Source organism: Leucoraja erinacea, chromosome 9, assembly GCF_028641065.1.
Source record: "Leucoraja erinacea ecotype New England chromosome 9, Leri_hhj_1, whole genome shotgun sequence".
NCBI lineage: Eukaryota > Metazoa > Chordata > Chondrichthyes > Rajiformes > Rajidae > Leucoraja > Leucoraja erinaceus.
In genome coordinates, this window is record NC_073385.1 from 69565249 (window position 1) to 69588628 (window position 23380).

The window sequence follows — 23380 nt, forward strand, 5'->3', positions numbered from 1 at the left end:
CTCTATCCTGGGGTTAAAGACTGTGAGCATTCATGTTATCCATGCCCCTCGTGGTCTTGTGCACCTCAATAAGGTCCCAAGCTTTCAAGAGAGAGCTAGATAGGGCTCTTAAACATAGCGGAGTCGGGCGATATGGGGAGAAGGCAGGAACGGGGCACTGATTGTGGATGATTAGCCATGATCACATTGAATGGCGATGCTGGCACGAAGGGCTGAATGGCCTACTCCTGCACCTATTGTCTATTGTCGATTGACTCCTCAGCCTCCTACGCTCCAGAAGAAAAAGTCGCAGCCTATCCAACCTCTCTCTCTCTCTGTAGGTCAAGCCCACAAGCCCGGGGAACATCCTGGTGAATCTTCTTGCACCCTTTCTAAGTTGTTGACATCCTTCCTCTAGCTGGGCAGCCAGAACTGCACAGAGTATTCCAAGTGTGGTCTCACCAACAACTTGTACAGCTGCAGCATCATGTCCCAACTTGTGTAATCTTGTGCTCCAATTTACTCCCATACCCCAAAGATGTGTGGGTTGGTGGGTTAATTGGCCATTGTAAATTGCCGTAAAGGTGCGCCAATGGTAGAATCTGGGGCAAGTTGACGGAAATGTGAGAGAACAGGTTGGATGGGTCAAATTAATGGAAAATTAGTGAGAGAACAGGTTGGATGGGTCAAATTAGTGGGAAATGAGATTATTCTGAGGCCAAATTGGCCTCCAATGTCATAAAGAAATACATGGAAAAATACTGGCATTTATTATTGTTAAATATGTCCACGTCTCTTTCACTGAGTTGCAGATAGACTCTTACATTGCATTTTACCTCTGCTTGCAGCAAGTTTGGCATCGGAAAACAGCAGCCAGGTGAAACATGAAACTGACTTTTCCAGCAGCTCTGTGTGTTCAGAGCCAGCACTTCTGAGTGACTTTGCCATCGATAGTTCTGTGACCACAACGTGCGACCTGTCAGAGCAGCTGAGCTTGTTGAGCAGCAGCCTGGACCACTTGGCCTCGGATTCTCCTGAACGGGAGAGCCAGATTAGTACCGACTCCAACAACATGCTGCAGGAGCTGGACACTTGCCTCTGTGTGGATGCCACTCAGCCTCTTGTACCTACCCCACACCCTCTCCCCTCACACAGTTCACCAGAATCTTTGCGGGAATCCAACTTGACAAATGAAGATCTTTGTTCTTCCGACCACCCAAGGTTTACAGAATGCTCAGATCCTGTATCTTCTGTTAAGTTACTAAACTCCTGTGATGAAAAGGATGAGCACTTGGACAAGGTTTCATTGTTCAATTGTAGTGAACCGGTCACGAGCCTGCAGAGAAGTGCAGTTGGCACCGTGATTGATGAAACCTATCACAGAGACCCCTTAGCATTAAGATCTCAAACTCTGCAAAATGCAGCCTTGACTTGCACCCTGAGTTTGCACGAATCACTAAGTGAAAGCTCGGAGACGTATTTGGATGAGCGCCACGCGCTGCTGATGAGGATTCTTTCACCAGATAAGGATGTGAACAAACAAGAAGCCAAAGAGTTTTCGCAGCTTTATGTTTCATACAACGAGCCGCATTTACCCGAGGCGGATGCGGGTGCAGGGAGAATGGAAACAGTGGGCTCTGGTGACAGTGGTAGCTGGAAAAGAGAGAATGCCCCAGAGCCATGTTTGTCATCCAGTGATGAGGATGATATTTATGGCCGTGCCGTTTCTCACTCCGTGTCTGAAACCAGCATGGCTGAACTCCTACACAGTCGTACCACGGCAGAATCGCTGGGCCTAGTCTCCCAGGACTTGAAAAACTCTGCCGATGAAATGGAACTTTTAAAGTCTGATCAGGTGAAGTGCTAACTAATTTTGTTTCAAGGTAGCAGCCTTTGTTAGTTATACTTGCTTACATTTTAATGTACTGCCTTGTTTTTTCAAAGCGTCTTATATAGACATAGACATAGAAAATAGGTGTTACTGTGCTATACTGGCCTTTATAAATCAGCATTATAGATTTTAATGTTAAAATTGTACAAGGCATTGGTGAGGCCAATTTTATGGTGTACAAAGGTCGCCTAATTATAGGAAGGAGACATAGAGTACAGAGAGATTTAGAATGTTGCAGAAGTAGGAAAGGTTGAACAAGTTAGGGCTTTATTCGGCCGCTTCTTGATAGAGGTTTTTAAATGATGAGAGGGATGACACGTGGAAAAGCTTTTCGCACATTCAATATGGGGGACATGGCAGAATGGGACTGATCAACATGAGGGGGAACTTCTTTACAAGAGTGGTGGCTCAGTATCCGTGTACCTGCCAGGTATTGGGACTAGGGAGATTTATGTGTTCCATACCCCTGTTTCCGTAGCTTTTAAAGTTTATGTTAAAGTAGGCAGTAACGTTAGTACTATGTAACATTTTAATTGTACGTAAATGTTAGTACCTGTACTACGTAACAGAGAAAAACATTTTTTTTCCACACACAGAGTGGTGAATCTGTGGAGTTTTCTGCCACAGAAGGTAGTTGAGGCCACAGTTAATTGGCTATATTTAAGAGGGAGTTAGATGTGGCTAAAGGGATCAGGGGGTATGGAGAGAAGGCAGGTACAGGATACTGAGTTGGATGATCAGCGATGATCATATTGAATTGCGGTGCTGGTCCGAATGGCCTACTCCTGCACCTATTTTCTATGTTTCTATGTAATATGGTTCAATGGTTGTTATATTATAGAAAATAGGTGCAGGAGGCACCTATCCAACCAGCACCGCCATTCAATATGACCACGGCTAATCATCCAGAACCCTGTTCCTGCTTTCTCCCCGTATCCCTTGATTCCGTTAGCCATGTGTACCAAAGTACAGTGAGATTTTTTTTGCATACGGATCATTAGACCACACATAAGTACAATAACCAGCCCAGCACCTAACGCATAGAAGCAGCCGACTGAGTCTATAGTTTAGTCTATTGTCACATGTACTGAGGTACACTGAAAAGCTTTCTTGTTGCATGCTAATCAGTCGGCAGAAAGATTATACATGATTACAATTGAACAATCCACAGTGTATAGATAAGTGGAATAACGTTTAGCACATCTGATCAAAGATGGTCCGGGGGTCTCCAATGAGGTAGATGGTAGCTCAGCACCGCTCTCTAGTTGGTGATAGGATGGTTCAGTTGCCTGATAACTGCTGGGAAGAAGCTGTCCCTGCATCTGGAGGTGTGCGTTTTCACACTATTGTACCTCATGCCTGATGGGAGAGGGGAGAAGAGGAAGTGAGCGGGGTGAGACTGGTCCTTGATTATCTGCAATAATCACCAGGGTTTGCCACCATTTCAGTCCCAGCTATGGGTCGCCGAGACTTTCTGGTGAGGTTTGTTAACATGAAAATGTTATTAAGTTGAGGGTTATTAATATTGTCCTGCAGGTAAGAATTACACGTACTGCATGAACACGTGGTACTCCAACTGTAACTGCTCAGACAGGAAGGCTCTGCAGAGGGTAGTGAGGGGAGCAGAGGGGATCATTGGCGTCTCCCTACCCTTGGTACAAGAACTGTTCCAGAGCCGCTGCCTGAAAAAAGCTCTGATAATAGCTAAGGACAAACTGCACCCCCTCCACACACACCTGGATCTCCTGCCATCAGGCAAGAGATACCGTAGCATCTCAGCTCGGACTACCAGACTGCTGAACAGTTTCCTGCCACAGGCTGTGAGGCTGCTAAACAGTCACTCCACCTGATTCTGCTGCTTTGCACTGACAATTTAATAACTCTGGCACTGGCCACTCAAATCAGCTGTCCTGGACATTTTAATGACTGTTTTTACTGTATTTTAATGTTGCTGTTTTACCTGCTTTTAACTATTTATACTGTTTCATCAGGGACTGGATTGTTTTTACTGTTATTATATGTGAATGAATGAATGAATGAATGAAAACTTTATTGTCATTCAGATATACACCTAGACACAGTGCACCTTGAACGAAATTTCGTTGCATTTTACTCTCCAAAATCAGTTAATAGTTAAAAGTTCCAGGTGCGTCCATAAAAATGCCTCATGCGCATGGTTCTGTAAAATAAATATATATAAAAAAGTTTTTAAAAAGTGATGATATTTAAAAAATTCTAGCCTCGGTGTTTTTGATTGTTCAGTAATCTTATGGCCTGGGGGATGAAGCTGTTGCAGAACCTGGTTGTCCCGCTCTTCATGCTGCGGTACCTCCTCCCAGAGTTAAGCAGTATGAACAGTCCAAATTGTGGGTGTGTGGGGGCTCTGATAATACCCTTAGCTCTAATCAGACAGCGCTTGTACCCCAAGTCCATGATGGAAGGAAGAGAAATCCCAATGATTTTTTCCGCTGTCCTCACCACTCTCTGAAGGCACTTCCAGTCCGCAGCTGTACAGCTGCCGCACCACGTAGAGATGCAGCTGGTCCTATGTGAAACATATGTGAAATTTTTTAAGTTTGATGTGCGATGCTCCGGTATTCCCTGGAAAACATCTTCTCATTTTGTACTGTACAACTGTTGCTGCTTTGCAAGATGACAATAAAGGTCGATTGATTGATTGATTGACATTGTTCCATTGCGGGACATGACAATAAAACACTCGACTTTTGCAATGAGATTTCTAAGTAAAGGTTCTTGAGATACAAACATTTAAGTTGACTTGCTTCTATTTGTGTTTTGTTGACAGTTTTCTGAGAGCTGGATGGGTTACTCTGGCCCTGGGTATAATATCCTTAGTCTGGTGGTCTCTGAAAAGCATATCTGGTGTTTGGACTGTAAGGGTGGCCTGTACTGTAGTCCTTTCTTCGGTACAGGTCTGCGGTGGCAGAAGTTTGAAGATGGTGTCCAGCAGGTGGCAGTGTCACCCTCAGGTTAGTGACAAAGCCACATCTTCATTCCATTGAAAGAAGACAGAGTGCTGGAGTAACTGTGTGGGTCAGGCAGCATCTCTGGAGAACGTGGTCTCCACAAATGCAGCCTGACCAACTCCAGCACTCTGTCTTCTTTTTGTAAACCACCATCTACATTTTGTTTTACATTTTCATTCCATTTTTTACCAACATTTCCAAAATACTATGTTTAACAAGTTAGAAACATAGAAACATAGAAATTAGGTGCAGGAGTAGGCCATTCGGCCCTTCGAGCCTGCACCTAATCAGCTGGCCTTCGATTCAATATGATCATGGCTGATCATCCAACTCAGTATCCCGTACCTGCCTTCTCTCCATACCCCCTGATCCCCTTAGCCACAAGGGCCACATCTAACTCCCTCTTAAATATAGCCAATGAACTGGCCTCGACTACCCTCTGCGGCAGAGAGTTCCAGAGACTCACCACTCTCTGTGTGAAAAAAGTTCTTCTCATCTCGGTTTTAAAGGATTTCCCCCTTATCCTTAAGCTGTGACCCCTTGTCCTGGACTTCCCCAACATCGGGAGCAATCTTCCTGCATCTAGCCTGTCCAACCCCGTAAGAATTTTGTAAGTTTCTATAAGATCCCCTCTCAATCTTCTAAATTCTAGAGAGTATAAACCAAGTCTATCCAGTCTTTCTTCATAAGACAGTCCTGACATCCCAGGAATCAGTCTGGTGAACCGTCTCTGCACTCCCTCTATGGCAATAGTTCCAGCCATAGAGGGAGTGCAGAGACGGTTTGTGTAACTTTCTCCATGCGGTTTTGTACTTGTATATACAAGTGCTGCATGAAATGTCAAATATGTGATGCAGAATAGGCAGCCCCCGCCAGAAACCCGGGTTGGATCCTGACCTGAGGCTGCCTATATGGAGTTTGCATGTTCTCCCTGTGACCACGTGGGTTTCCTCCGGGTGCTCTGCTTTCCCCGCTCATCCCAAAGACGTTTGGGTTTGTAGGTTAATTAGCCTCTGCCATATGGGGTAGTAAACTTGATGGACCAAATGGTCTAATTCTGCTCCTTTGTAAATTGCCCCCTAGTATGCAGGGAAAATGAGATAACATAGAACTAGTATGAACGGGTGATCAATGGTTGGCATGGGCCGAAGGGCCTGTTTCCATGCTATATCTCTACACTAGGATATAATTATGCAATGCACACAATTTTTGTACATGCTGTTTCCGTGCATCATTTGCAAAATCAGCTTTTATTTGATCTTTTGAAATGTATTCCTGTATGTATTTTCCATCTTACCGTTCCTATGTGCAGGTGTGTTACTGTGGAAAATTGAACAAAAATCGAGCAAAGCATATGCCTGTGGCAAAGTGACAATGAAGGGGAAGAGACATTGGTACGAGGCCTTGCCCAACGCTGCTTATGTTGCCTTAAGTGATGACGCTGCCTGGATCATTCAAACCAACGGCGAGCTCTATTTGCAAACAGGTATTTCACAATTAATATCTTAAGGTCTTCAATATCTTAAATAGTATCTTTGTATCTTAAAGTTCAAATCAAGATATTTTAATATAAATCAAGATAATCACGGTAGCACAGTGCCAGAGACCAGAGTTTGGCCCTGATTACGGGTGCTGTCTGCACGCAGTTTGCACTTTCTGCCTGTGACCGCGTGGGTTTTCTCCGGGTGATCCGGTTTCCTCCCACACTCCAGAGACAGTCAGGTTTGTACACTCTGGAGTTTAGAAGGATAGAAATACAGAAATTAGGTGCAGGAGTAGGCCATTCGGCCCTTCGAGCCTGCACCGCCATTCGATATGATCATGACTGATCATCCAACTCAGTATCCCATTCCTGCCTTCTCTCCATACCCCCTGATCCCTTTAGCCACAAGGGCCACATCTAACTCCCTCTTAAATATAGCCATTGAACTGGCCTCAACTACCTTCTGTGGCAGAGAATTCCACAGATTCACCACTCTCTGTGTAAAAAATGATTTTCTCATCTCGGTCCTAAAATACTTCCCTCTTATCCTTAAACTGTGACCCCTAGTTCTGGACTTCCCCACCATCGGGAATAATCTTCCTGCATCTAGCCTGTCCAACCCCTTAAGAATTTTGTAAGTTTCTATAAGATCCCCCCTCAATCTTCTGAATTCCAGCGTGTACAAGTCGAGTCTATCCAGTCTTTCTTCATATGAAAGTCCTGACATCCCAGGAATCAGTCTGGTGAACCTTCTCTGTACTCCCGATATGGCAAGAATGTCTTTCCTCAGATTAGGAGACCAAAACTCAGAGTACGCAATACTCCAGGAGTGGTCTCACCAAGACCCTGTACAACTGCAGTAGAACCTCCCTGCTCTATACTCAAATCCTTTTGCTATGAATGCAAACATACCATTTGCTTTCTTCACTGCCTGCTGCACCTGCATTCCTGCTTTCAATGACTGGTGTACCATGACACCCAGGTCTCGTTGCATCTCCCCTTTTCCTAATTGGCCAGCGGATGAGAGGGGATCTCATTGAAACATATAAGATTGTTAAAGGTTTGGACACGCTAGAGGCAGGAAACATGTTCCCGATGTTGGGGGAGTCCAGAACCAGGGGTCACAGTTTAAGAATAAGAAGTAAGCCATTTAGAACGGAGACAAGGAAACACTTTTTCTCACAGAGAGTGGTGAGCTTGTGGAATTCTCTGCCTCAGAGGGCAGTGGAGGCAGGTTCTCTGGATACTTTCAAGAGAGAGCTAGATAGGGCTCTTAAAGATAGCGGAACCAGGGGATATGGGGAGAAGGCAGGAATGGGGTACTGATTGGGGATGATCAGCCATGATCACTTTGAATGGCGGTGCTGGCTCGAAGGGCCGTATCGCCTACTACTGCACCTATTGTCTATTGTCTATTGTTTGTGGGTGAATTGGCATCGGTAAATGGTCCTAAGTGTGTAGTATAGAACTAATGTGAATAGGTGATGGATGGCTAGCCTGGACTCGGTGGGCTGATGAGTCCGTTTCCATGCTATATCTCGAAACTAAACTCGTTGTGTAGACTGAAAATATGCTTGCAGCAGAAAGCCGTCCTATAAGTGAGTCCAATTAAGGTTTTTATTTCTCCCATAACTGCGCAGTTGATGAATGGTTTGTTGCATATATTGATAATATGTTGGTGTACTTTTAGAGAAAAGCAGACTTATATTTTTGTCGTTTCTTTACAACCCCAAAGTCTTACACGACCTATACACAGCACTTTTCGGGGGATAGTCACTGCTGCATAGTAGGAAAATTGAAAAGTTAATGCTGGGAAGGGAAAGTAGATGGAAACGTGTGTTATTGTATAAACAGACATAAGCGATTATTTGGGGAATTCTTTCAATGATTGAATGTACTGGGACGACAGATCGCGCAAGGGCTAAGTGTTCGGCTGGCGACCGGAAGGTAGCCGGTTCGAATCCCGCTTGGAGTGCATACTGTCGTTGTGTCCTTGGGGTTGTGTCCTTGGGGCAAGACACTTCACCCACCTTTGCCTGTGTGTAAATGTAATGTAATTATGTGAAGCACTTTGGGGTCAATGCAAGTTGACTAAAAATGTGCTATATAAATAAGATTATTATTATTATTATTATTACTGCACTGTACACCAGAGGCCCCCTACATGTGGTATTGTGCTTGGAATGCACATTTCCTTCCATAATGCGGACTGAAATTATTTGAGAATGCTATAAAGCACGTCCAAATATAATTTGAAACTCGTACGAAATCTCTTGGGTTCCTGCAAATACCATGAGATTTTGAGGCCTTCTTTGGTGCTGTTTCTTTTATAGCAGGTATTGGGGTATTTTAATTTGAGGTATTTACATAGATGGGTAGATGCATAGACATTAGGTGCAGGAGTAGGCTATTTGGCCCTTCGAGCCAGCACCACCATTCAATGTGATCATGGCTGATCATCTACAATCAGTACCCCGTTCCTGCCTTCTCCCCATATCCCCTGATTCCGCAAGCCCTAAGAGCTCTATCTAACTCTCTTTTGAAAGCATCCACTGCCTTCTGAGACGGAGAATTCCACAAATTCACAACTCTCTGGGTGAAAAGTTTTTTCCTCATCTCAGTTCTAAATGGCCTACCCCTTATCCTTAAACTGTGGCCCCTGCTTCTGGACTCTCCCAACATTTAACATTTAGCGTGTCCAATCCCTTAATAATTTTATATGTTTCTATAAGATCCTCCCAAATTCCAGTGAATACAAGCCCAGTTGCTCCATTCTTTCATCGTATGACAGTCCCGCCATCACGGGAATTACATTGGTGAACCTACGTTGCACTCGCTCAATAACAAGAATGTTCTTCCTCAAATTAGGAGACCAAAACTGCAGACAATACTCCAGGTGTGGTCTCACCAGAGCCCTGTACAACTGTAGAAGGACCTCTTTGCTCCAATACTCAACTCCTCTCGTTGTGAAGGCTAATATGCCAATAGCTTTCTTCACTGCCTGCTGTACCTGCATGCTTACTTTCAGTGACTGATATACAAGCACACCCAGGTTTCGTAGTACTTCCCCTTTTCCTAACCTGACACCATTCAGATAATAATCTGCCTTCCTGTTCTTGCCACCAATGTGGATAACCTCACATTTATCCACATTAAACTGCATCTGCCATGCATCTGCCCACTCACCCAACAAGTCATCCTGCATTCTCATAGCATCCTCTTCACAATTCACACTGCCACCCAGCTTTGTTTAATCTGCAAATTTGCTAATGTTACTTTTAATCCATTCATCTAAATCATTAATGTATATTGTAAATAGCTGCAGTCCCAGCACCGAGCATTGCGGTACCCCACTTGTCACTGCCTGCCATTCTGAAAGGGACCTGTTAATCCCTACTCTTTGTTTCCTATCTGCCAACCACTTCTCTATCCATGTCAGCACTCTACACCCAATACCACGTGCTCTAATTTTGCCCACTATTCTCCTGTGGGACCTTATCAAAGGCTTTCTGAAAGTCCAGGTACACTACATCCACTGGCTCACCCTTATCCATTTTACTTGTTACATCCTCAAAAAATTCCAGAAGATTTCCCCTCCTGTTACTGTTTTCCAAATGTGCCGCTATTACATCTTTAATAATCAATTCCAGCATCTTCCCCACCACTGATGTCTGGCTAACTGGTCTATAATTCCCTGCTTTCTCTCTCCCTCCTTGCTTGAAAAGTGGGATAACATTAGCTACCCTCCAATTCACAGGAACTGATCCTGAATCTATAGAACATCGGAAAATGATCACCAATGCGTCCACAATTTCTAGAGCCACATCCTTGAGTACCCTGGGATGCAGACAATCAGGCCCTAGGGATTTATCAGTCTTCAGTCCCATCAGTCTACCCAACACCATTTCCTGCCTAATGTGGATTTCCTTCAGTCCCTCCGTCATCCCAGATCCTCTGGCCACTAGTACATCTGGGAGATTTGTGTCCTCCTTAGTCAAGACAGATCCAAATTCAAATCCAGATTCAACTCATCTGCCATTTCCATGTTCCCCATAATAAATTTCTGTCTTCAAAGGACCCACATTTTTCCTCTTCACATACCTAAAGAAGTTTTTACTATCCCCCTTTATATTATTGGCTAGCTTACCTTTGTAGTTCATCATTTCTCCTCGTATTGACTTTTTAGTTGATATAGTCCCTTCTGTTGATTTTTTTAAGTTTCCCAATTCACTGTCTTCCAGTTCATCTTTGTTATTTTATGTCTTTTATTTAATTTTTATACTGTCCTTGACTTCCCTTGTTAGCCACGGTCACCTCTTACTCCCCTTAGATTCTTTCTTCATTTTTGGAATGAAGTGATCCTGCATCTTCCATATTATTTCCAGAAATACCTGCCATTGTTATTCCACTGTCATCCCTGCTAGGGTCTCTTTCCAGCTATCTTTGGCCAGCTCCTCCCTCATGGCTCCATAGTCCTCTTTGTTCAACTGTAATACTGACCCTTCCGATTTTCCCTTCTCCCTCTCAAATTGGAGATTAAAACATATATTATGGTCACTACCTCCTAATGGTTCCTTTACCTCGAGTTCCCTTATCAAATCCGGTTCATTACACAACACTAAATCCAGAATTGCCTTCTTCCTGGTAGGTTCCAGTACAAGCTGCTCTAAGAATCCTTCATGGAGGCACTCCACAAACTCCCTTTCTTGGGGTCCAGTGCCAACCTGATTTTCCCAGTCTACCAGCATGTTGAAATCCCCCATAACCATCGTAGCATTACCTTTGCTACATGCTAATTTTAACTCCTGATAGATAACTCCCATTAGGGTCTTTCACCTCCCCTCTCACACCAGTTCCTATTTCATCTGATCTTACTCTCTTATCCCTTCTTGAACTTTCTGTCCCATTAATTTGGGTGTCTTTTATAACTTTTCCTGTACTATCTTCCCCTTTAACTCCATCCTTATACTCCCAATGTGTCTACCTCACCCCCTGCTATGTGGTTTAAACCTGCCCGTGTAGCCCTAGCAAACCTGCCTGTCAGAATGTTGATCCCCCTCCAGATAAGGTGTAACCCGTCCCTTTTGTACAGGACACCCCTACCCCAGAAGAGGTCCAAGTGGTCTATAAATCTAACTCCTTGCTCTCTGCTCCAGCCCCCCAGCCACACATTCAGATCCCCTATCTCCCTGTTCCTGCCCTCACCAGCACGAGATACTGGAAGCAATCCAGAGATAACCACCCTAGAAGTCCTGCATTTCAGCCTTCTTCTTAACTCTCAAAACTCAGAACCTCCTTCCTCTTCTTCCCGACGTCGTTTGTGGCCACGTGCACAACTACCTCCGGCTGCTCATCTTCCCTATCGAGGATGTTCTGAAGTCAGTCCGAGACATCTTGAACCCTGACAACACGGAAGGAACACGACATCCTCGAGTCTCGCCTGCCGCTACACAATCTCCTGTCCGCACCTCGGACAATGGAGCCACCACCACTATGGCTCTGCCCGACATCGGTCTTGCCCGTCGAGCCTCATCGCTAGGATTGGAGCCACTGACCTGTCCGCTGCACGTACTGGAAGCGTCGTCTCGTCTGCCCTGACAGCTCCCAAGAGGGCGTACCTGTTTGTAAGAGGCACTTACACCGAGGTCTCCTGCACCCGCTTCATCCTCTTCCTTTCCGTCTCTACCCGTCACACCTCCTGCACTCTTGGAGGGACGACCTGACTGTAGGTCCTGTCCAGGAAACATAGAAACATAGAAAATAGGTGCAGGAGTAGGCCATTCGGCCCTTCGAGCCTGCACCGCCATTCAATATGATCATGGCTGAACATCCAACTCAGTATCCTGTACCTGTCTTCTCTCCATACCCACTGATCCCTTTAGCCACAATGGCCACATCTAACGCCCTCTTAAATATAGCCAATGAACTGGCCTCAACTACCTTCTGTGGCAGAGTGTTCAAGAGATTCACCACTCTCTGGGTGAAAAATGTTTTTCTCATCTCAGTCCTAAAAGATTTCTCCCTTATCCTTAAACTGTGATCCCTTTTTCCTAAAAGATTTCCCCCTTATCCTTAAGCTGTGATCCCTTGTTCTGGACTTCCCCAACATCGGGAACAATCTTCCTGCATCTAGCCTGTCCAACCCCTTAAGAATTTTGTACGTTTCTATAAGATCCCTCCTCAATCTTCTAAATTCTAGCGAGTACAAGCCGAGTCTATCCAGTCTTCATATGAAAGTCCTGCCATCCCAGGAATCAGTCTGGTGAACCTTCTCTGTACTCCCTCTATGGCAAGAATGTCTTTCCTCTGATTAGGAGACCAAAACTGTATGCAATACTCCAGGTGGTCTCACCAATACCCTGTACAACTGCAGTAGAACCTCCCTGCTCCTATACTCAAATCCTTTTGCTATGGATGCTAACATACCATTCGCTTTCTTCACTGCCTGCTGCACCTGCATGCCTACCTTCAATGACTGGTGTACCATGACACCCAGGTTTCGTTGCATCTCCTCTTTTCCTAATCGGCCACCATCATCGTCTATCATCATCCCGGATGGACCACAGGTCATCCAGCTGCTGCTCTAGTTCCCTAACTCACTCCTTGAGGAGCTGCATCTGGACACAGATCCCACAGTGTCACCAGCAGTGCCCCTGTCTTCCCACATCCTGCAGCAAACGCACTGCAGTAATATTCCTGCCATTACGCTTAAATATATAAATCAAACACCCAACAGAATTAGTGTAGCCTCCTTGCCTCAGCCTCTTCGCTGAAGACTCTTGAACCAAGGACTCGTACTTTACTCACCAAGGCCGCTCTCCCTAGAGCAAGCCCTACATTTATTTGCTGTTCAATTAACTAATTTTATTAATTAGCTAATGTACAAGGAATTGCAGATGCTGATTTACAAAAAAGGATACAAAGTGCTGGAGTAACTCGGTGGTTAGGCAGCATCTCTGGAGAACACGAATAGGTCACGTTGAGAAAAGAAACTGAAGAGTCTAGCTGAAGAAAGGTTATTAGCAAGTGGTTCTGAATGCCGAGGGATTTTTTAAATTACATTGGTGATTTGGCGTAAATACATTTTTTTTGGTGTTAAATACGTTTAGAGATACAGCGCAGAAACAGGCCCTTTAGTCCACCGAGCCTGCACCGAGCAGTGATCCCCGCACACTAAAACTATCATAGAAACATAGAAACATAGAAATTAGGTGCAGGAGTAGGCCATTTGGCCCTTCGAGCCTGCACCGCCATTCAATATGATCATGGCTGATCATCCAACTCAGTATCCCGTACCTGCCTTCTCTCCATACCCCCTGATCCCCTTAGCCACAAGGGCCACATCTAACTCCCTCTTAAATATAGCCAATGAAGTGGCCTCAACTACCCTCTGTGGCAGAGAGTTCCAGAGATTCACCACTCTCTGCGTGAAAAAAGTTCTTCTCATCTCGGTTTTAAAGGATTTCCCCTTTATCCTTAAGCTGTGACCCCTTGTCCTGGACTTCCCTAACATCGGGAACAATCTTCCTGCATCTAGCCTGTCCAACCCCTTAAGAATTTTGTAAGTTTCTATAAGATCCCCTCTCAATCTTCTAAATTCTAGAGAGTATAAACCAAGTCTATCCAGTCTTTCTTCATAAGACAGCCCTGACATCCCAGTCCTGATATCCTACACATGCTAGGGACTAATTTTTCTACATTTATACCAAAGTCAATTAACCTACAAATCTACATGCGAAGATCTCGGGGGAAACCCAGGCATGTCACCAGGTCACCGTAGCCGCGATCGAACCTGGGTCTCTGGTACTGTAAGCCCTGTAAGGCAGCAACTCTACCGCTGCGCCTCCGTGCCGCCCCTTGTTGAAGTTGTGGAAATAATTCTACAATGACACCGGTCATTGAAAGTAGGCATGCAGGTGCAGCAGGCAGTGAAGAAAGCAAATGGTATGTTAGCATTCATAGCAAAAGGATTTGGGTATAAGAGCAGGGAGGTTCTCCTGCAGTTGTACAGGGTCTTGGTGAGACAACACCTGGAGTATTGCGTACAGTTTTGGTCTCCTAATCTGAGGAAAAGACATTCTTGCCATAGAGGGAGTACAGAGAAGGTTCATCAGACTGATTCCTGGGATGTCAGGACTTTCATATGAAGAAAGACTGGATAGACTCGGCTTGTACTCGCTAGAATTTAGAAGATTGGGGGGGGATTTATAGAAATTTACAAAATTCTTAAGGGGTTGGACAGGCTAGATGCAGGAAGATTGTTCCCGATGTTGGGGAAGTCCAGAACAAGGGGTCACAGCTTAAGGATAAGGGGGAAATCTTTTAGGACCGAGATGAGGAAAACATTTTTCACACAGAGAGTGGTGAATCTGTGGAATTCTTTGCCACAGAGGGTAGTTGAGGCCAGTTCAATGGCTATATTTAAGAGGGAGTTAGATGCGGCCCTTGTGGCTAAGGGGATCAGGGGGTATGGAGAGAAGGCAGGTACGGGATACTGAGTTGGATGATCAGCCATGATCATATTAGAAACATAGACATAGAAATTAGGTGCAGGAGTAGGCCATTCGGCCCTTCGAGCCTGCACCGCCATTCAATATTGATCATGGCTGATCATCCAACTCAGTATCCTGTACCTGCCTTCTCTCCATACCCCCTGATCCCCTTGGCCACAAGGGCCACATCTAACTCCCTCTTAAATATAGCCAATGAACTGGCCTCAACTACCCTCTGTGGCAGAGAGTTCCAGAGATTCACCACTCTCTGTGTGAAAAAAGTTCTTAAGGGGTTGGACAGGCTAGAAGCAGATATATATATTGAATGGTGGTGCAGGCTCGATGGGCCGAATGGCCTACTCCTGCACCTATTTTCTATGTTTCTATGAATTGGACAAGGGTGTGGAGAATAAATGACAACAATTCTCTGATTGGCTTCAGTAGCCCATTTGTATCAGAATACCTGTAATTCCAGAAGTTGCCTGGTGGTGGCCAATGGGTTAGATATGAGCCATCATTCGTACATGAAGCTTGCCCACTTATAAGTACAGTGCAGATGCAATCGAGGAGTTAGCCGGCACAACATATTTTTCAGCTCTGGCACAGTGACTTGGGGGAAATGTCTGCCTCCATACCCTCCCTTTTACTTTCTTCTTTTTAATAAGACTCATGTGGTCATAAGCTTATAAGTGATAGGCGCAGAATTAGGCCATTTGGCCCACCAAGTCCACTCCACCATTCAATCATGGTTGATCTATCTTTCTCTCCTAACCCCATTCTCCTGCCTTCTCCCCATAACCCTAGACACCCGTACTAATCAAGAATCTATCTCTGCCTTAAAAATATCCATTGACTTGGCCTCCACAGCCATCTGTGACAAAGAATTCCACAGATTCACCACCCTCTGACTAAAGACACTCCTCCTTGTCTCCTTCCTAAAGGAACGTCCTTGTATTCTGAGGCTATCACTATTCCACCAGGTGGCACCAGCAAAGGCTGCCTCGCCAATAGTCTGTCCCTTACTTCTTTGTGTTTAAATAGTATGTGTTAGATGTATGTTTTTAGTGTTCTTTAGCTTGTTTTATGTGGGGGGGGGGGGGGGGTGTGTTTGGGGGGAAACTTTCTAATCTCTAGCCTCGACGGAGATGTGATTTGTTTCCGTATTGTGTTTCCGTCTGCATTACGGCCTAACATTGGGGCCTTTGCTGGAGACCGACTTTGGAGAGCTCCACCGCGGGGCGCCTACGGGCCTTTAACGCTGCAGAGCCCGTGATCCCTTTGCCAGGGATCGACCTCGGAACTCCAACCGTGGGTGTTTACGGACTTAACATCATGGAGCCCGCGGTCTCTGGTTAGAGACCGGCTTCAGGAACTAGCCGCAGGAGCTTCGACCGACTGGCCTGACGCCGGGGCTTAAACCGCCCCCGACGCCCAGGGGCTTCGACCGCCCGCTGCGGGAGCTTCGATTACCCCGTCAGATGGTTCGACTGCCCAGAAGAAGATTGGACTCTTTTGCCTTCCATCACAGTGAGGAATGTGGGGAATCCGCTGTGGTGGATGTTTATGTTAACTTTTATGTAGTTGTGTGTCTTGTTGCTATTTTTTGCGTATGGCTGTATGGTAATTTGCATATCACTGTACCTTCATAAATAAAAGACCTTTGAAACGTTTGGTCCTAGACGCTCCCACTAGTGGAAACATCCTCACCACATCCACTCTATCTGAGGCTTTCACTATTCAGATTCACTTCTGTCCTTGCCCGGGTTGTTGATGTTTTTATTGGCTACATTTGGTGCTAAGTCCACATTTGCTCTGTTTTTATGAAATGGGTTGAGGACATGTGTACAGTTTCCCAGCAGTGAAGACAGACTTGTTGGGCACAATACTCCTTGCATGACATTGTTTTCCCATGTAATGACCATACTTCAGCATAAAATTAATCGGCTGTGGTGACAATTGTGTCCTAAATACGGCCATTAACTTTATCTCCTCTTGCCATTCTCTTGCTTTTATCTTGCTGTTCTTGCTTTCTTTCTTTAACTAATGTTTATCTCTCTTGACAACATTGCAGTCTGCAGTGTAAAGCACAAATCTGATCATTTGCATTAAACCGTTTGTTAGTTTAGTTTATTAGACATAGATAGAAAATAGGTGCAGGAGGAGGCCCTTCGGCCCTTCGAGCCAGCACCGCCATTCATTGTGATCATGGCTGATCGTCCTCAATCAATAACCCGTGCCTGCCTTCTCCCCATATCCTTTGACTTCACTAGCCCCTAGAGCTCTATCTAACTCGCTCTTAAATCCATCCAGTGACTTGGCCTCCACTGCCCTCTGTGGCTGGGAATTCCATAAATTCACAACTCTCTGGGTGAAAAAGTTTTTTCTCACCTCAGTTTTAAATGACCTCCCCTTTATTCTAAGACTGTGGCCCCTGGTTCTGGACTCGCCCAACATTGGGAACATTTTTCCTGCATCTAGCTTGTCCATCCTTTTATAATTTTATATGTTTCTATAAGAGACCCCCTCATCCTTCTAAACTCCAGTCAATACAAGCCTAGTCTTTTCAATCTTTCCTCATATGACAGTCCCGCCATCCCAGGGATCAATCTCGTGAACCTACGCTGCACTGCCTCAATCTCAAGGATGTCCTTCCTCAAATTAGGAGACCAAAACTGTACACAATACTCCAGATGTGGTCTCACCAGAGCCCTATACAACTGCAGAAGAACCTCTTTACTCCTGTACTGTAATCCTCTTGTTATGAAGGCCAACATTCCATTAGCTTTCTTCACTGCCTGCTGTACCTGTAAGCCAACTTTCAGTGACCGGTGTACAAGGACACCCAGGTCTCGCTGTACCTCCCCCTTACCTAACCTAACAACTCCAGAGCAAATAAAATCATGGGAGACCCCTTCCACCCCTGCAACGGACTGTTCCAGCTGCTACGGTCAGGCAAACACCTCCGTTGCCATGCGGTGAGAACGGAGAGGTTGAGAAGGAGTTTCTTCCCAGAGGCAATTCGGACTGTAAACGCCTATCTCACCAGGGACTAACTCTACTGAACGTTTTTCCTTCCATAATTTATTATGTAAAAGAATATGTGTGTTATGATTATGTTTATAATTTGTTTGGTTGTTTTGTTGTTTGTCTTTTTGCACAAAAGTCCGCGAGCATTGCCACTTTCATTTCACTGCACATCTCGTATGTGTATGTGACAAATAAACTTGACTTGACTAACCCCATTGAGGTAATATTGTCACGTGTACCGAGGTACAGTGAAAAGCTTTATGTAGACGTGTACAATGTGGTGCCGTGGTGTGTTTAATACTTTGTTTCCTCACCCTGAGGCCTCAGTGCAGATCGCCCCTGTGCCAGAGCAGTGAGGGTGGATTGCCCTTGCCCTTTGATGCAAATAATCTCTAAGAATAACGTGGTCTGGGCACTGACGGAACAGCGAACGGTTCTCTACAGAAAAGGCATCAGCAGCTTCTGCCCAGAAGGAGAACAGTGGATGCCTGACGTTGTAAGGTAGGACAATTCTGTTGTCGTTGTTGTGATGTGTCGTTTTAAAATGTGCCTTTCTGAAAATTGTTTACCCATTCTGAATTATTTTCATAATTCCAGTTTTCCTACCATTATATTTCCCCATTTGTAACAGAGAAACATTTGATAAGAAAGAACGGCAGATGCTGGTAAAATCCAAGGGAGACACAAAATGCTGGAGTAACCCAGCGGGTGAGGCAGCATCTCTGGATGCCGAGACCCGAAAAGTTGCCCATTCCTTCTCTCCAGAGATGCTGCCTCACACGCTGGGTCACTCCAGCATCTAGTGTCTACTGGAGAAACATTTGAAGTCACAGATGAAGAATATTAAAGATTAAACCATCTGTTAATATTAATATTAAACCAGCAAAAATTGGGCAATGGAGCTGTTATGTTTTGTCCACAAACAAGTCTGTTTTTTGTTTAAATAGTATTTGGCCTGAATGTGATTGTCTGTGACTTTTTTCCTCAAGTTTCATTGGTTATATTTTGTTTACTATTCCTCGAACAAAGCCTTCACCTTTTGCACGGTGTCAGGGCTCTCACTTATCTTTTTTCTCTGTTGCGAGCCGGGCAACCTTGGCAGCTTTTTACGTTGCCAAATGACAGTTTTTCATTGTTCTAACTGGGACGTGCGAGAATAAAACACTCTTGACTCACGTCGCTAATGTGTGGGATAGAACTAGTGTACGGGCGATCGGTGGGCGGCGTGGACTCGGTGGGCCGAAGGGCCTGTTTCCACGCTGCATCTTTAAATTAAACTAAAACACTAAAACCAGAGGGAGTGTAAAGAAGGGTCTCTACCCAAAAACGTCACCTAATTTCTTCTATCCAGAGTTGCTGGCTGCTCCATGGAGTTCCCCCTTCACAATTAAAGCATGGAATAGTCTTCACCCTACCATAGTTACCCAACCAGACGCAACAAAATTTAAGGTACCTCTTTTTCCCCCCAAGAACCCTTTTTTGCTTAAGTCCAGGTCAAGAGTCAAGATAGTTTTATTGTGATGTGTGCCAGATTGGACAATGAAATTCTTGCTTGCTGCAGCACAACAGAATATGTAAACATAATACAGAACAGGAGATAAAAGTTCAGTGTGTCTATGGACCATAGATCATATATATACACAATAAATAAACAGATAAAGTGCAATAGGCTGTTATTGTTCAGAGTTTGGAGTTTGGGGTGATGGACCCTCCACCACCTCCAGTTTAAATTCCATTTAGAATATTTTTGGAGGACCAGGAAACCAGAAGCAAGAGTTACTCCAGGGAGTTAGTGCAGCTCCAGGGAGTGATTCTGTGTTGGTTTTCAGCGGTCGCGGCGAGGCGGCGACCTGACAGCAATGGCAGCCAGATCTCCCACAATGCAAAGGGAAGGAGAAAGTGCGCCGCTCAGATTTCAATGGTAGGTGTCCCGGATGTTTGCCAAGCCGGGCAAAATGACACAACTTTTAGGTTGCCCGGCGGGACGTTAGGTGGCCATTGGCACCTGGGCAACCGTTAATTTCGAGCCCTGCATTAGAAAATGTTGGTAGTTGTCCAGGATACCTGTAAGGCAGCAACACTACCCGAAATGCCCAGTACATTAACCATTTACAGCACGGAAACAGGCCATCTCGGCCCTTCTAGTCCGTGCCGAACACTTACTCTCCCCCAGTCCCATCTACCTGCACTCAGACCATAACCCTCCATTCCTTTCCCGTCCATATACCTATCCAATTTATTTTTAAATGATAAAATCGAACCTGCCTCCACCACCTTCACTGGAAGCTCATTCCACACAGCTACCACTCTCTGAGTAAAGAAGTTCCCCCTCGTGTTACTCCTTAACTTTTGTCCCTTAATTCTCAAATCATGTCCTCTTGTTTGAATCTTCCCTATTCTCAATGGGAAAAGCTTATTCACGTCAACTCTGTCTATCCCTCTCATCATTTTAAAGACCTCGATCAAGTCCCCCCTTACCCTTCTGCGCTCCAAAGAATAAAGACCTATCTTGTTCAACCTTTCTCTGTAACTTAGGTGCTGAAACCCAGGCAACATTCTAGTAAATCTCCTCTGTACTCTCTCTATTTTGTTGACATCTTTCCTATAATTTGGCGACCAGAATTGTACACCATACTCCAGAATTGGCCTCACCAATGCCTTGTACAATTTTAACATTACATTAATTGCTGACAGTGGGAAGAGGAGAAACTGAGTTCAATTTATAAATGGGTATAAGGACGGCACAATGGCAAGGCAGTAGAGTTGCTCCCTGACAGCGCTCACAGTGCCAGGGACCCAGGTTACATCCTGACTACGGGTGCTGTCTGTACGGAGTTTGTACCTTCTCCCCCTGACCACGTGGGTTTTCTCCGAGATTTTTGTTTCCTCCAACACTCCAAAGACATACAGGTTTGTAGGTAAATTGGCTTGGTATTAGTGTAAATTGCCCCTGATGTGTGCAGGATAGTGTTTGTGAGCGGGGATCGCTGGGTCCTGATGGGCCGAAGGGCCTGTTTCCGACCTGTATCTCTAAACTTAAACCTCACACGCAACTGGCCAGCTGTAATGCAAAGAGAGAGAAAGTGTTTGCTGAGATTGTTGACCTTAGTCTTCAGTCTACAGTGTTCTTTCCGAACCCGTGCTGCTGTTTTCCCCGACTTCATTGCAATGGTGCAGATGTGAGATGGGAGTGGAGCGCAGCATTAAAGAGCTCGACAACTGGGGATTCCAGCTCGCTCCCGTGGACTGAGCGTAGCTTCTCTGCAAAGTGTCGTCCATTTTAGATGTTGCTTCTCCAGTGGGAAGGAGAGCACGTGGTGGACGCTGAATGCAGTGCGTGGGTTGGAGGAAGTGCAAGAGAATCGCTGCTTCTCCTGAAAGGACCATTTGTGTCCCGGGGTGTGGGGAAGGATGAGGCAACGGATCGTCTCGGGTTGCATGGGAGTGGTTGGTGGGGAATGAAAATCAGGACGAGTGAGTCATGGAAAAAACCCATCTCATTTGGGTTTTCAAATGCTCTTGTCAACCATGGGGAGAGGAAAGTCATGGGTAAGGAAAAGCCCCAACATTGCAAATGACCATGTCATTGACGTAGATATGATGGAGAACTGAGAGAAATGAGTATAATTTCTGCTAGGAGGGAGACAATATGCGGCCAGATCTCCCACACTGCAAAGGGAGGGAGAAAGTGCCTGGCGCCGACCAGTTGCCGTAGCAGTGCGCATGTGCAGGGCGGCTGATGATGTGCTAGCCGTGGTTGTGCGCATGTGCATGGTGGCCGGCCCTGCCGGCAGATGAGGAGCGGGCGGAGAGCGGAGACACGGCGGCCCGGAAAAGGATACGGATGGCGGGCGGAGACGGAGAGTGTCAGAGAGAGAAATAGAGAGGGGTGTCCGCTCAGAGTTGAACAGCAGGTGGCCCGGATGTTTGCCAAGCCGGGCAAAATGACACAACTTTTAGGTTGCCCGGCGGGACGTTAGGTGGCCATTGGCACCTGGGCAACCATTAATTTCGAGCCCTGGATTAGAAAATGTTGGTAGTTGTCCAGGATACCTGTAAGGCAGCAACTCTAACACTGCACCGCCGTGCCAGGGCGGGTTTCTTTTATTTAATAGATTGGGTTTATTTTATTTGACACTTCAAAATAATAAGACATCCATTGAAAATAATAAAACGCCAGATGCTGGAAATCTGACATAAATCCATTTGAAGGGCTTGGTCGTTTCGGCAGCACTTGCAAAAGGAAAACAAGTTAATGTTTTGGGTAAACATGTGGATCCGAGTTTGTTTTAATGGGCAGAGGTTTGGAATTGGAATATCCGTGCCAAGGTTGGGTTGTTGTGGTGATTCACTGTTTGTGAAGTTATGCGGCTGAGAGATTAATGAGGGCGGGTGGGGAAATGGAAAAGGAAACCAGTTATGAAACATGGATTTCAAAGAACTGAAACCAAAAGGAGACATTTGGAAATGCCAAGTACATTAATTGCTGGCAGTGGGAAGAGGAAAAACTGAGTTCAATTTATAATTGTATTGTATTGTATTCAAATTTATTGTCATTGACTCAATTAGAGACAACGAAATGAATTTCCCTTTACAGTCAGTATCATAAAAATAAATAAATAATAAATATTAAAACGTATTAAAAAAATTAAATAGAATTTTAAAAAAAAGCACAAACACAGAAAGTCCACGACACAACACAACACACAGTGGCACCAAGGTGAGGAAGGCACCATTGTCCAGCCAGCCTCCCCTCCGATCTTCCCAGATGTTCATCCGTGGTCGGGGCCTTCCGAGCACCCGCAGTCGCCGCCCCGGGCGGCCCGATGTTCAGGCCCTCACGCCGGGCTGGTGGAACGCCGACGTCGATCCCCGACGGTGAACATCCTCCTCCTCAGCGGCCCGGACCTCCCGATCAGCCGCCTCCCGCAGTCGGAGTCCGCAGCTCCCGAGTCCGCAGGTCGAGCCGGGCAGAGTCGCAGGACCCCGCGTTGTTAGTCAGCGCCGCCCGCGTTGGGAGCTCCGCAAACCGCAGCTCCAGGATGTCGGTGCAGCAGGTCCAGCACTCCGGGCTCCAGACGGCGACCCCCGGTAAGGCATCGCCAGCCCCGCGATGTTCCAGCGCTGTCCCGCCGCTGCTGGAGCTCCGGTCGATCCCGGCAGGAAAGGCCGCACCAATCCAGGTAGGTAGGCCGCTGTGGGGGGGGGGGGGGGGGGGGCGAGGACGCGACTCGAATAATAGTCGCGTCCTCACCAGGAAGCGGCTGAAGGACGGTATCCCCCGCACCGTGCCCTCTTCCCCCACATAAAGACATTAAAAAAATCATAAAAAACACACTTCGACATAACTAAAGAAACAAAAAAACAAAAAGATACCCGGCTGAAGGTGGAGGCTGCTGGCACCAGCGCCACCGGAAGTAAATGGGTATAAGGACGGCACAGTGGCACAGCAGTAGAGTTGCACCCTGACAGCGCTCACAGCGCCAGGGACCCAGGTTCCATCCTAACTACGGGTGCTGTC

The 23380-nt window shown here is 45.8% G+C and overlaps 1 protein-coding gene across 4 annotated transcripts in view; it reads left to right on the forward strand.

The window, feature by feature from the left end:
• tecpr2 (tectonin beta-propeller repeat containing 2) overlaps nucleotides 1–23380 on the forward strand; it is an 87374-nt gene that overhangs the window by 22119 nt on the left and 41875 nt on the right. For all 4 annotated transcript variants that reach the window (XM_055641173.1, XM_055641174.1, XM_055641175.1 and 1 more), the window contains exons 9-12: nucleotides 828–1834; nucleotides 4677–4860; nucleotides 6170–6343; nucleotides 18180–18360. In XM_055641173.1, coding sequence (XP_055497148.1) covers nucleotides 828–1834; nucleotides 4677–4860; nucleotides 6170–6343; nucleotides 18180–18360 — 1546 coding nt within the window. The remainder of the gene's footprint in view (nucleotides 1–827; nucleotides 1835–4676; nucleotides 4861–6169; nucleotides 6344–18179; nucleotides 18361–23380) is intronic.